Source organism: Alligator mississippiensis, chromosome 9 (genome assembly GCF_030867095.1).
Source record: "Alligator mississippiensis isolate rAllMis1 chromosome 9, rAllMis1, whole genome shotgun sequence".
NCBI classification, from domain to species: domain Eukaryota; kingdom Metazoa; phylum Chordata; order Crocodylia; family Alligatoridae; genus Alligator; species Alligator mississippiensis.
In genome coordinates this window covers 52,425,031-52,439,594 of record NC_081832.1, presented here as the reverse complement: position 1 = coordinate 52,439,594, position 14,564 = coordinate 52,425,031, and the positions used below count along the sequence as shown (strand labels likewise).

At 40.9% G+C, this 14,564-nt stretch overlaps 1 protein-coding gene across 11 annotated transcripts in view; it reads left to right on the top strand.

Moving 5' to 3' along the window:
* The window catches only part of TENM2 (teneurin transmembrane protein 2), a 2,247,577-nt gene that overhangs the window by 2,097,657 nt on the left and 135,356 nt on the right, over positions 1 to 14,564 (top strand). For all 11 annotated transcript variants that reach the window (XM_059733461.1, XM_059733468.1, XM_059733466.1 and 8 more), the window contains one exon: positions 10,588 to 10,782. In XM_059733461.1, coding sequence (XP_059589444.1) covers positions 10,588 to 10,782 — 195 coding nt within the window. The remainder of the gene's footprint in view (positions 1 to 10,587; positions 10,783 to 14,564) is intronic.

Sequence of the window (14,564 nt, the reverse complement as noted above, 5' to 3'; positions counted from 1 at the left end):
TGTGAGAAGGAGCCCGGTGGTACTGTCTAGTGACTGGAAAAAAAAGTAAGGGGAAAGCCTGGCAATTGAGGACAAAAGGAGGAAAGAGAAATATAGTTAGAAAGTACTTTACTGAATAGAATCATAGAAAAGTAGGGTTAGAAGGGACCACAGGAGGTCATCTAGTCCAACCCCTTTCTCAAGGCAAGATCATCCATGACTAAACCATCCTAAGAAAGTGTCTCTCTAACCTGCTTTTAAAAACTTCTGAGGAGGGAGATTCCACAACCTTTCTAGGTAACTTGTTCCAATGCTTACCCACCATCATAGTAAGAAAATCCTTCATAATAGCCAACCTAAATTTCCCTTGCTTCAGTTTACATAAAGCACTATGAGTTAGAGCAACCTCCTCTCCCACCACCCAACAGATGTTCACCTGTTGGGCCAGGGAGGTCAAGCCTGCCGGCAGTGAAGAAGCTAACCCTCTCCCCCAGCCCAGCTACAGTGCTGTCTGCAGGAAGGGAGAGGGGAGGGGGAGTGAGATGTAGGCTGAAGTTTGCAGGCTGGAGGGGCTGCAAGGTTGAGGGAGGTTCCATCCCACCTGCCCCACCCTCCAGCTCAGGCTGGGCAAACCCCAGTCCATGGCTTGCTCACCCTCTTCTCTCCCCCCAACCTTCCTGCAGACAGCCCTGAGGGACAGGCTGGGCTGTATCAGCCCAGCCCCTTCATGTGACAAATTAACTCTAGGGACCACAAGCTCTGGAAGGCACTCCAAAGTGGAGCACCTTCATCTGATCCCTCATTTGATGTGGGTTAGTCAGGTGATTCACCACTTTAAAAGTGCTCTGCTGCACATGTGTTGCAGCACAGCTCTAGAGCACTTTCAGGGGTCAATTGCTTGACAAACATAACTTCTGTCTATGCCCTAAGTTTCCAAATCCTTTTCTCAGTCCTCCCAGTGTTACAGCTCCCAGTGTTCGTTGACTGATGGTATTACTGACAGATTGACAGTGCTGCTGGCTGCCATGCAAAAGTGTCCAGGTTCAAAAGTTTACTCTTTACTCTTCACTGTAGGCTTCTTCCCAGTTTTACATTACTGTTGTGTATCTTGAAAAAAAATCATATCACTTGCAAACATTTTTGTACCATTAAATGTAAATTACAGTTGTAAAACAAGTAAACTGACCTGAATCCCAGCTTGGCAGTAACCACTAGTCATTATCTGTCAGGTGCTCCATGGCCTCTGTAAAATGAGGTAGTGGCCTAAGTTCAATTGCAGGGAACAGGTGTTTCCACCACAACATCTACCATTGTAAATGTATGTAAATTGGCAGTCTAAACGGAGGCCAGAAAATAAGCGATCCATGGTGATCTCTTTACTTCTTAGATGTGATCACCTGAGAGCAAGGCTAAAGCACACAGCCAGTCAGAGGTAGAACAAAGAATGGAAACCCAACAAATGGAATTCCAAGGAGTAGAAACTTCCAGTCCTCAGCTTTCACCCCAAATATATGGATTTTATTGAAGATTAAAGGGTAAAGCAGAAGACTGTTTGTAAAGTGTTACGGGGAGGTATATACAGTGATGCAGATTACTGTGCAAACAAGATCTTTAAAGAAGCCACCCATCCTTGCAGTGTTCTTGGAAAAGGCTAGTTTCCAATTTCCAAATGGGACTCAACAATTGCTTTAGCTTTGTCATAGTTTGAGAAAACAGACTTTAAAGTGAGTATCATTTAGATACACAAAAAGCTGTAGGTCATTCTTTTTAGGGGGTTTTAAGACATGTGAACTCTGAGCTGACTTCAGCATAATTAAGAGCTTGTCTAAATAAAAGGTTATTCCAGAGTAGAGTCATAGATTCATAGATGTTAGGGTCGGAAGAGACCTCAGTAGGTCATTGAATCCGACCCCTTGCCCTGGGCAGGAAAGAGTCCTGGGGTCAAACTACCCTAGCTATGTGCTTGTCCAGTCTCCTCTTGAAGACCCCCAAGGTAGGGGAGAGTACCCCCTCCCTTTGAAGTCCATTCCAGATTCTGGCAACCCTTATTGTAAACAAGTTCTTCCTGATATCCATCCTAAATCTGCTCTCCATCAATTTATGGCCATTGTTCCTAGTTACTCCAGGGGGTGCCCTAGTAAATAGAGCATCTCCTATTTCGTGCTGCCCTCCCCGATTAATTTATAGGCAGCCGTAAGATCATCTCTCAGGTCCCTCAGTCTCTCCTTGTAAGGCCTTGCCTGCAAGCCTCTGACCATACGAGTGGCCTTCTCTGAATCCTCTCAGGATTCTCCACATCCTTCTTGAAGTGCAGCTCCCAAAACTGGATGCAGTACTCCAACTGCGGCCTGAACAGTGCCGCATAGAGGGGAACCATCACCTCCCTGGACCCCTTGACCATGCTAGTGGCCCTCCTCTTGACCCTCTCAATGCTAGCTACATCCCTCTTGAAGTGTGGCGCCTGGAACTGATTCAGTACTCCAACTGTGGCCTGACCAGTGCTGCATAAAGGAGAAAGATCACCTCCCTGGACCTGCTTGTGATGCATCTGTAGGTTAGCCTTACTGACCACTTCCTCACATTGGCAGCTTATGTTTATCCTGGAGTCAACAACGACTCCAAGATCCCTTTCTGCCACCATGTTGACAAGAAGGGTGTTCCCCAGGCTATAGGTATGTTGTAGGTTCCTTCTCCCTAGATGCAGCACCTTGCACTTGTCTGCATTGAATTCCATCCTATTCTCATCTGTCCACCTCTATAATTTGTCTAGATCTAGCTGGATTCTGTCCCTCCCTCCACCATGCCGACCTCACTCCACAACTTGGTGTCGTCAGCGAATTTGGACAGCATGCAGTCCACACCCACATCCAGATTGCTGATAACGATGTTGAACATTACAAACCCCAGGACCAAGCTCTGGGGGACTCCACTGCCCACATTCCTCCAGGCTGAAAATGACCCATCCACCACCACTCTCTGGGTGTGACCATCTAGCCAATTTGCCACCCATATGACTGTGTAGGCATCAATACCACAGTCACCTGTTCTTTTTAAGAGAATGTGATGGAAAGCCATGTGAAAGGCCTTCTTAAAGTCCAAGAAGACGACATCTACCCTAACACCCTCGTCCAGGGACTTTGTGACCTGATCATATAAAGAAACCAAGTTAGTCAGGCAGGACCTGCCCTCAAAAAAACCCACGTTGGTTGCCCCTGAGCATTACCTCCCCTGCTGGGCCCTTGCAGTTGTGCTCCTTGATAATTTTCTCAAAGTTCTTCCCAAGGACCGAGGTAAGACTGACTGGCCTATAATTGCTGGGGTCTTCCTTTCTCTCCTTTTTTGTAAATGGGGACCACATTGTCCCTTTTCCAATCCTCTAGTACCTGGCCAGTTCCCCATGAGTGCTCATAGAGCCATGCCAGGGGCCCTGCTATGACCCCCGCCAATTCCCTCAGCACCCTCAGGTGAAGAGCATCTGGACCTAGTGATTTAAATACATCCAGCCCCTCCAAAAGTTCCCTAACTAGGTCATCCCTGACCCTAGGCATGGTGGTGGAGATGCTTAAATTTGAATTTAGAACTAGATTAGAATGATTGGTTTATATGTAAAGGCTTTTCCAAAGGAGTTAATCCTCTCTGTAGTACGGATCTCAATTTCAGTACCAACTAAAACCAGAGCACTAGCAAGGGGCAGATAACATATGATTGAGGAGTATGCCTTCTTCCATTGGAGGATAGACAAAATATTATCTAAAATACTTAAGCATCTTTTTCTTTTCTTGTCCTTTCCCATACATGCAGAATGGCTTTCATGTGGTGAATTGTGCACATGCATTAAGAACTTCAGGCACTGTAAGTTTGGCAGAATTTTAGATTTTTAATAACTATCATCTCTGGTCTTTCATAGAACCACAAGACCCATCTATTTTTTTACTCCCAATTTGTTTTCACTAGCAGTGAAAGCCTCTAAAATAAGATATTTTAGATACCTCCTCATCTTTCTCGCTATTTTTTCAGAGTATAAATTGTTCAAGATTCAAACTTGAGCTTGCCTCTAAGAACTGTCTATTTCAATATCTCAAACACTCCTCAGCGGAGATTAGAATGAATAATTTCTTGTTCTGTACATCACCGGTTTTGTCAGTAACATAGTTGTTTCTCCTCAGGCTCTCACAACCCAGAACCCATAAATAACAAAATGGGTGTCATGCTTTTGGGTGATGTCTACACAACTTTTTTACATACTTTCCCTGTTTTTGAGGCCACCTAGATTTAGAACTGCCGCTCCACACTTCATGGTCTTGAAGGTAGCAAGTAGGTTTCACCCCTCTCCATCCACCATTAAATATAGGATTGGATATGAGAAATGATATTCAGACCATATATGGCTCAGTGAATAGCATAAATATTAGTAACATATTCAGTATTTTTAATTATCCATTCCTAGGGACTGTTTATGGTTATTACTTATTACCGTAGGAATTTATAATCTAATATTTGCTATGCTTCTGAAATTTTTAGTCTCCACAGAAAGGGTAGGGGCATCAGTCTTCTATGAGATAACACCATGTATGAAGATACTTTATGAAGTCGAAATTTTTGTTACGGTAACGATAAGTATAGCACCTATCTAATGCAAGTAGATAAAGTCTAAGGATAGTACAGGAAGGAAGAGCAAAAGCTTTCAGTGTGACATCTAAGGTCACACCAATAATAATAATAATGAGACAATCCATAGCCCTGTTTATAAACGTTGACCAAAGCAAAAGCAAAACCTTGCTTAGAATTCAAAAGAATGTAAATATTCATTGTGTAATTAATGCTGCTCAGTCACTCCTAGAAAAAAATCATGGAATTTTTTTGTAGAGCAGCTTAAGTACTTATTGATTGAGAACTTTTATAACTCTCAAAATGGAGGCATCCCCATATCTCTACAGGTATTTTAAATGAATTGAATTAATCATAGGCTTAAAAGTCTCTAGCGATCTTCGTTAACTTCCCTGGGTTTAATTAAAACATCTGTGCGCTTTTAATTTATCGATTCATCCAACTCATATGTCATGTTTTTAACACACCCCAGCATGCTCTGCATCATTTTTAACCCGATTTCCACTTAACTAAAGCAATTAAATTCACCCCGGATTAATTAAAGCATCCATACTTTAGTGCTTAAGTCAGCGTGTGCTGCTTTCCCCAAATGGTTTCTGAATGTCAGAGATTTGACACACCTGATGAGTTTTTTGTCCTCCTGGAAATTCTTCTACGAATCCCTTTCATGCTTGCTAATGTGCAGTTTAATAGAACTAGAATAGGGAGCTTGGCAAGCCTCAAGTTTTGGCAACATAACTAAGAACTTTTAGTTCACGGTTGTCATTAAGGACTACATATTTTGGGTACATACTTATTTAAACATAGCCATATCTGATTCCATATCTGAACTACACAGCAAGCTCTGAGTAATTCTGGAACTTCTAGTACGTTTTTGTGTACAACGCATTTGTCTTGGAGAATGACGTATTCATTAGAAAAGGACATTCTGGGCACGTCTACATGTGGCTCTTTTAAATGGGCTTAGCCTAAAATTGCCATTTTTAAGGTGCATTAAAAGCACGTCTACATGTGCATGCCCTTAATGCACCTTAAAAATGGCAATATAAAGCTCTGTGAGCCTTGAATGTAGGCACGAATAGCTAATTAGCGCACACGTAAACTCGCTAATGCACATTAACGTGGTGCCCATCAGTGGATACAAACTGCATTAATGCGCATCAGCACGTCTGCAGGTGTGTTAATGTGACTTAGCTATTCATGCCTAAATTTAATGCTCCTTAATGTGCATTAGCACATCCACGTGTAGACATGTGCCTAAATCACCTTAATGTGCCTTAAGCAAAGGCACATTAAGTTTAGGTGCATGTAAATACACATGTAGACATGCCCTCTATGTAGAAAAGCCAAAATCGTGCGTCTCCTGAAACGGTTGATGACAATCCTAAAATTGAAACAGCACTAAAAGTTATATTCCTATTCATTCTCGAGCCCCAAGTTATATTCCCAGCATTCGTTTGTCATTGGAGCTCGGTCGGGTAAGTCTGTCACATATGAATGCTAACTCCTAAGCATGAATTAAAGCAACCTGAAAGCTGCTGTAAATTGTGCTAGTTTCCCACACTCTGAAGACGCCCTTACTGTTGTTAGCACACTGTTGAGCAAAAGGATAAGTGAATCAAGTCCCATTTTTCCTGATCTTATCATTTTCACCAGCCAGAGGAAACACCTTCTCAAGGTTCTGGCATTCCGCAAAGCTTATTCTTTCAGTGGGATTTTGGGCTATTGAGGCCTTTTGAAAATCAGCCCACTTATATCTAAGTAGGCTTAATTAGGTTCTAAGATGTTAAACTTAGACAGCTATGTTTGCAACTTTTGGTTCAATTCTAAATTATGTAAGACACTGCTGTATAACTATGGAACTAAATTCAGTTCTCACTTCATAAAGTACAGCTTTATTAACTAAATTTGCACTTGCTTCCATTAGAGTATAACTCCTTGCCTAGGGTATATTTATAAATAAATATAATAAACTGGCATATGCAATTGAAATGCAGTACCTTGGCAATTACAATAAATGCTGCGGACACAACGCAGTAGAATGTAATGCAACTATAATGTTCTTCAGATCTCTAGAACAGGATGTTGTAGTGTATGTAACCTGTTACGTACAGATCTTTCCAACAATTGGACCTTATTTCCAATCCAGTTTGAAGCAGATTATGAAACGTGTTTGGTGATTTTAAGTTAGTCTCTAGTGAGCTGTAATCCATCTCTCTCAAACACATGCAAAACTATGCATAATATCTCAGCAGTAGCAGCTTAATCTCTGCTAAAAGGAAGTCCTGGGTTGAGTTATTACAGAGACTGAATTAATTATCCTCAAGAGGAAGTGTTCCCAGAAGGTCAGCTTTGAGATCATTGGTAAGAAGTTCAAACCACATCTGTCTCCACTATAACTCACAGTGGTCAGTAAAATATTAAATAACTTTATTTCTGATGTGCCAGTTTTGTACTTAATGATTCACATAAAAAGGAATCTGTACAGCTTTGTCTAAGAACAAAGAGAAAATTGAGTTTGGATAAAGGTACATAATGCTTAAATGCATATAAAATACTAGGTATATACTGCAAGGTATAAAAAAGGATTTTTGTCCATCTCTAAATTACAGTTGTGAGTTTTGTCCTCTATACATGTTAAAGAAATATTGAGGATTTTCAGAATTTTATAAAAGTACCTTGTTCAGGCTGGGATGTTTTCCTGTCTTCAAAATCAATTAACTGTTCTGAATATTATCTCAGCCAAGTGAAATATCATCACACTGTGTCTGTTGTCAAGACACTGAATCTGTGCCCTCATGCTGAGATGTCACTCCATTCAGGTCCATCTAGTTTGCCTAAGGAGATGGACCTAGCCTACCAGAGATGAACTCCTCCCCATGCTTCATAGCCCTGGGCTCTCTTGCGCTAATGATAATGGGATGAAGTTCAGTCTTTTAATCCTAGGCTCACAAAATGTGGAGTTCTTTTTGGTAGGTAGGTTCAACTGTAGCCAATCTATCTATGCTTACTTTGAATTTTATGACATAGATTAATTCAAATGTTCAAAGTTAAATTTATATAAAAGTATATGCCCTTGTATGTGTGCATGTGAATATATATATGTGTGTGTATGTTTGTATATTGATAATATATGTGTGTGCAAACTGGTGTTGGATCAAAGATAGAGATAGAGAAGGCAACAACGAGAAACCAAACAGAGCCATAGAAATACCAGTAGCAAAAATAACCTTAGGAGAAACTAGAAAAGAGAGAGAATTATTGGGCCAAGTGTTGTTTATAATGTGGCATAGACATTTTCAGCAAAGAAACTGGCTTCTGCTACTTGATTTTTGGTATTTGGAGAAGCAACACTCAGTAAATAAACAGGTTTGCATTAGAGATACCCAACTCCATCATTGGTTTCTTTTCCAAACTGAAGTAACCTGCAAACCCCAAATGATAGATAACTGTTCAGGTAAAAAAACATTTCACTTCAAAAAATATCTGAAAATTATTGCAGATTCAAACACCTAGCCTTGCAGTCCTTTTTCCTGGAGTCAGTGGAACAGCTCAAGTGTATGAGGGCTGGTCCCAGGTGTGTGATGAAGAAATGGATGGAATAGTATTATGTCCACATCTTTTTCATAGCAAATCTGATCATTTGGTTCCTCTGAATGGTTTGAGTTAAGGTGGAAGTAAAAGCAAGAGCAAAGTAAGAATAGATCTTGAGCAGCAATATTCTAATAGCTTTGAATAAACATGATGTTCCCATTTAATATCAGACAGAGAAATGTACCCTCTCCCCTTCCCAAGACCCACTCTGTCTGTCATCCACATTTTCTCCTTATCTGTGGCTGGTAATCAGTTTCCCAGTCTTTGGCAGGCACTGCAGTTCATATAGGACTCAATTTATGTAGTGGACTTAAGCACCTATGTGCTTCTCTTGGGGCCTAAATGCAATATTTCTTTGTTTCTAACATTCACAAAACATACACCTAAACTCCCTGGATGTATACATTTCTATTACTGTGCACACACACAATCTACCAACTCTTGAGAGCATTAAGCTGCTCAGTGTTTTGTATTTAAGACCATCAAGTTCCGCAAAATAGGCATCCACCTATCACCCTTGTAGGGTCTGCTCTAGAGCATATCTAACTATTTTAAGGAATTAGATGAGTATGCCTCCTTTTCCAGTAGTCCAGTGGTTAGAGCATTCACATGTTAGAAGAGACCCATGTTCAAATCCTTTCTCTGCCTGAGGGGAACTAAAAATCTCTCAAGAGAGAGCCATCATCCTGAGGATATAGGTCATCATGCAGTATAGTGCTTGGTCCCTTTTACTGGATTTGTTGCTTTGTGTATAAAATATTAATTGTAGCAAGGAAACTGAGTTTTCCCTTTTTCCCGGTAAGTGCCTTAATTAATGTTATAGAATCATTCTTAGACTTTTTCCCTGTGGCTCAATTATTATGTAATTATTCTAAAGAAAGTAGAACGGTTGCAACAAGGGGGACTGAGGCACCAAAATAGCCTCATGATTTAGGCATTTCTATGGGAGATGTGGGTTCATATCCTACTAGGCAGATTTGATCCCAGGTGTCTCATATCCCAGGTGAATGCTCTTATCACTGAACTGTTGGTAAAAAGTGTGTGGGGGGGGCAGCAGGGGGGTGGGGGTTGCCATCTTTTACATCATCACCTTCTCTGGCTTTCTTTGAAAGGACTGGCTCCATCTTAGCATTTGAAGGAAAAGGCTCTCATACATTCCTCTAGGTTGTGGTTGTACACCCTGAATGGGATAGACACTCCATGCAAAGAACAAGGCTTCAATCTTACCTCTCCACTATCTCATCCCTAGGTACCTAACTCTTCCTACACGTTATATAGGAGCTCGTGACTCAAGACTCAAATTCCACCAGACAGCAGGGTTCCCAAATGAAATTAGATTATGATATCCATTTGTGGTATTCCTTCTCAGGCTTTTCTTTGGTGGCAGGATGTGAACACTGCAGATGAAGGTTCTAGTAATCATTTTGCCCAAGATGCTGGTATAAGAATATTAAAGTTACGAAGTAAAATGGTGAAATTTTAGCGAGAAAAGTTGCCTAGATCATTCAAAAATGCTGTGCAAGAAAAAAAAAGGCCATACCAGTGAGGCATAACAGCATGTGATTGGACTGCCTTGGAGCACATCAATACTCTGCTATCACATCCGTGAAAATCAGAAGTTGGTGGGCATATGCAATTAATGTGCACATTAACTTCACGGCTTATTGCTCCAGAGGTTTTTGCTCCTGGGTGTGCCGTTTGAACACATGCCCATGAGCAAAAAACTCCTCCGTATATTGCTCCTGAATTTATTCATGCACAGCACATTGAGCCCACTCAGAGCAACCCTGCAGAGTGGCTGGCTGGAGCATGAGGGTGCTTCACTGTGGGTCTAGCTCGCAGGCAGCCACTCACACTGAAGCATCCTTGTGCCCCAGCCAGCCAGGGCAGTATCTACACATGCACTACTGCACATGAAAAAACTCCAGAAAAGGCTAATACTTGTATTTACAGGTTCTAGCCTGCTCCTGATTTTATTAGTTTTGCGTGCCCTAATAGGGGTACATGTGTAGATCTGGAGACATTTATTGTGGAGCTAATTAGGCAGCTCCGCAGTAAATGTCTCATGTAGATGCACCCAGTTTGTATAAAACTAATGTGATGCTAGACTCAAATCCATTCATTTTGACTTGTTAATAGTGGCCATTCCAGACATTTCCTTAGTCCCCATAGTTGTCAAGTTTGAGATAAATAGCATCTATAACCTAACAATATATATGTACGTATATATATGTAATCATATTTGAGTGATCAAAAGCTAAATTACTACATCTTGACTGCATTTTCTGATAAATGAACATGGTTACATTTATCCAAAAGAAGGTTGAAAGTAATTTTTTAAAGCAACGTTGTATGAGTACAAATATAAACCTGTGCACCATCTCTTTCTGTCACTCAATTATCCAGCTGCGTGCCCTGTTCTGTGTAGTGGTAATGGACAATACTCCAAAGGAACCTGTTTGTGCTACAGTGGCTGGAAAGGGCCAGAATGTGATGTACCCATCAGCCAGTGTATTGATCCCTCATGTGGAGGTCATGGAACGTGCGTTGAAGGGAATTGTGTCTGCTCTGTCGGCTACAAAGGAGAGAACTGTGAAGAAGGTAAATGTTACAGTACAAACTCTATGTATGCTTTGAGTGTCTCTTCTGGGTTTATAGACCCAAAGGTAGGGAGGGAAGGGGAAGGAATTCCATAATGTTCAAGTTTAAATTTGCTGTAGCAGACAGTACACAGGTGGGCATTTCATATATGGAGTCCATTCAGTTTTACTGCTCTGGGAAACTTTAAATTGTATTTTGATCTGCTGTGTAGTTAATATTGTAGTTATTCTGCAGTGGTAGAAATGTCCCTAGAATTGTCTGCTAGAAGTAAATCTGAGAGATTTTTTTTGAAGAGTCAAGATAATTCTTTTCCTGTTTATGGATTATATTTATTGAACATTTTTAATGTAAACTGGAGAACAAAATGAAAGGTGGTTTACAAAATGGCATAACTGAAACCCACAAAAGGCAAATGCTTCAGTCACTATTAATACAGAAAGAGAAGAGACAGGTTTGGAAGACTATAGATATCCACGCTACTTAGAGACATCATGTAGGGTAAATTACTCTTGTTAAACACAATCACATGGAATTAAAGAAAAGTAGATGGTACACAAATGGTAGCAATTTAACAAATGCTAAAAAGCTCTTTATATTGAAAATTTAAGTAGTCATTTTTCGTGTATATAAAAAATGAGAGTATTTAACAAAATGATCTGACCAAATATGGTCATAGATAGAATTCCACAATGGTTTTGTTCATGATTACTTTTGCAAAAGGTGCCACAACATAAATCAGAGAGCTGCCTCTTTTATTTTAAGTGTAATTGTATTGTTTTATAAGGAAAATTAGCTCAGGAGAATTGCCAAAATTCTCAAGTCCTCTGCTCATCCTCAGAGCCTGTCAGTTTTAGTTCAGGCTACTCCATGTGACCTGCCAGTGTTTATCACCTCTGACCTGAAAAGGGGAGCATTTCTTTAGTTGAGATAATAGGTCTGTGACCAGGCTCATTCAAACCTTGGCTCAGTACTGAATATTCTAACTGATGCAGGAGTTTGTCTGCTAGGAATTAGGCGGAGTGCACCTGTTCATCTAATAGGCTAGTAAACAGCTCTCTGTCACCAGAAAACACAGGCAGAGATAATTAAGGCTTTCCCAGATAACACAAGTATGTCTCAGTCCTGTTGTTGGGAGACCAGTGTTTTGGCTATGGATAGCAATTAACCCTTACAGACTGGATCCCTAAATCTGTATGGGATTTTTGTCAATGCTACCATTGGACTAATTACAGTCAACTATTATAAAGTGCATTTTTATCAGCTTCTCCCAGAAAATGGCTTATAACCCCAGATGCATTAAAGAGTTCGTTCAAACCCACTGAAGTAAATGATGTTATTTCTATTCATTTCAGAGGCCTTTGCATCAGATTAATTCTGTAATGCCCTTCCTCCCTCCCTCCCAGTAAAGGTAATTCACAGTTCATCTAGCAGTGGAAGATTGAAGGAGATGCTCAAACATTATATAATATGGTGCCCAGATACACCTACCATTCTCATGTAAGGGTAAAAATTAGAAGTCAGAGATGGAAAGGAGTGGTTCTAGCACTTCTTTCAACATCCACACCAGGTCCCATGAATCCAAGAATTAACTTTTAGAACAAACTCTACTCTCTTGTCCGGTCCTGTTTAGTTAATATGAAGGTTAGTCCTGTTGAAAGTTAGTCATGAGATTCTACCCTGTTGATTAAATATTAGGAGTAAATTCCAAAGATGATATTATTAGGAAAGCTTTCCTGATAGGTAAATTTAAGCTCGCTTTCTTTCATTTCATTCCATTAATTCCACCTAGGGCCACATGAAGCAGTCCCTCTCCTTCCCTGGTTATTATACCATTCAAGCACTTATAGACGTGCTCCATCTCACTGTCTTTAGTCATCATTTAGTAAGGCTATACATATTCATTACTTTGTATCTGTCCTCATAAGTCAGTCTCTCCTAACACTCAATCACTTCTGTTTCTTCAGATCCCCTCCAATTTTGTGGCATCTTTCTAGTGTTAAGTTTTCCAGAGCTGAATACAGCATCCTAGGTGTTTCACCTGGATATAAATTGTAGTTTTTAGGAATTCTATAAATATTAATTAAATTTTATGCCTATTAGACACTGTAACCCCCTAAAACATCATTATAAGAAATAACAGCAGGGTGCTAGTTCCACTATGATTAAGATAAACCTAGTTTGCTTGATTACTCAGAATAATCATGTGTCTTGAAAATTGCTGTGTGGTGTGTCTTATGCAGTGTAGGCTTAGCAGTCCAAATCCCATGACATTAAAATTTTACAGTCCTTACAACTGAATGGAGGGCAGAAGTGTTAGCTGAGTCACTCAGCAAGGAGATATTCCCAGGAAGTGCCCTTTTCTCCCTAACAAGTGTTACCACAGAAAAGAAGGCAAATTCAGTATCCAAGAAGTTTATTAAGGCAGAACTAAGGTTCAACAGAAGTGCAGCATTCCTTTCCAGAACTGAAGATGCCTATACCTAAACTTCTGACAACCAAGAAATACAGAGTTAATGCAATAGAGTTTAAACAGATCAGTTTAGCCCTGTCTTGAAATCCTTATGGTGCCTTTTGTGAATGCTGGCCCATCATAGCAAACATCATGGCACACTATGCCTCCAGATGACAGGAAGTGCTGTAGGGACAAAGTATGTGAGTGAGCACAAGAGGAGAAACAAGCAGACTGTGGTATCATCACAAAGACAAAGGTGCATTAGGCCAGGCTTAGTGAACATAAGCAGGCTACACTTAGCCTGTGCTCCAACATTTTATGTACAAACCACCTTGGAGTAGCTAGTGTTACTACACTTGACTCTCTGAAATATCTACCTAGTTTTATCTCTGTTGTAACAGAACACTGTCATGTACACTGCCAAACCACTAAGAACTTCTATGGTGTCATGCTGTCTCTACATGCACAACTTATCTAATTCTTTAGGGAGAAAAGGGGTGTATTATCCATTGGGATGCAAAAACACTGCTTCTCAAATTACAATGTGAGCTGTGACAACCTTCTTCAAGTATTCCCTGATCCAGTCACCAAAGTTGTATATAACAGTGGGCACATCTACACAAGATGCTAACTGCACAGTACTACTACTGTGCAGTAGTGTTGTGTGGGAAAAACCATGCTGATGTCTCGGACGGCCAAAGCCGACTCAAGGTGATTCAGTAATTATTCGTTCGTCGGGGCGGGCGGGCTGGTGAATAGAGAGGCCGAGAAAGCTTTATGGTTGTAAAACTTTACTTACGTCGCTTGCTGTTGCGACAAAAACGGTCTGGTCGTCTGAACAACTATGTTAGTTGTTCCAGCTGGCAGGGCTCAGGCCAGCACGTCCATCTACAAATCGGGCCAGCAGGGAAAGGGATACGTCTGGGATTGTGCTCGGCGATGGGGAGACGAATAGATAGGTGATCAGGCTATCGATTAGCTCAGCCACGAGTCAGATCTCTTCAAAAGCACTCTGCAGCGTGCTCAAAGTTCTCCAACTTGGGCGGAAGTCACGCTAATTTTTAAACGGCCAGCAAGCCAATTACTAGCCGCCACATGTGCATAATTTAGAACTGGACAATAGCGGGACACAAATTTACATCCGAATGGCAGGAACTCTCTTGCACCGGGGGTTTTCTGCAGCAACAGAAAGCCTTTACTTTTGCAAGAGGCTCTCATGTGGCGGGAAAATTCCACTGTGCCGAGGCACCAAAACCACTGGGTTGTGACAGCTGAGACACTACTCCACAGTAAATATTAGGCCACTGTGCAGTAGCCTCACTTAAAAGGC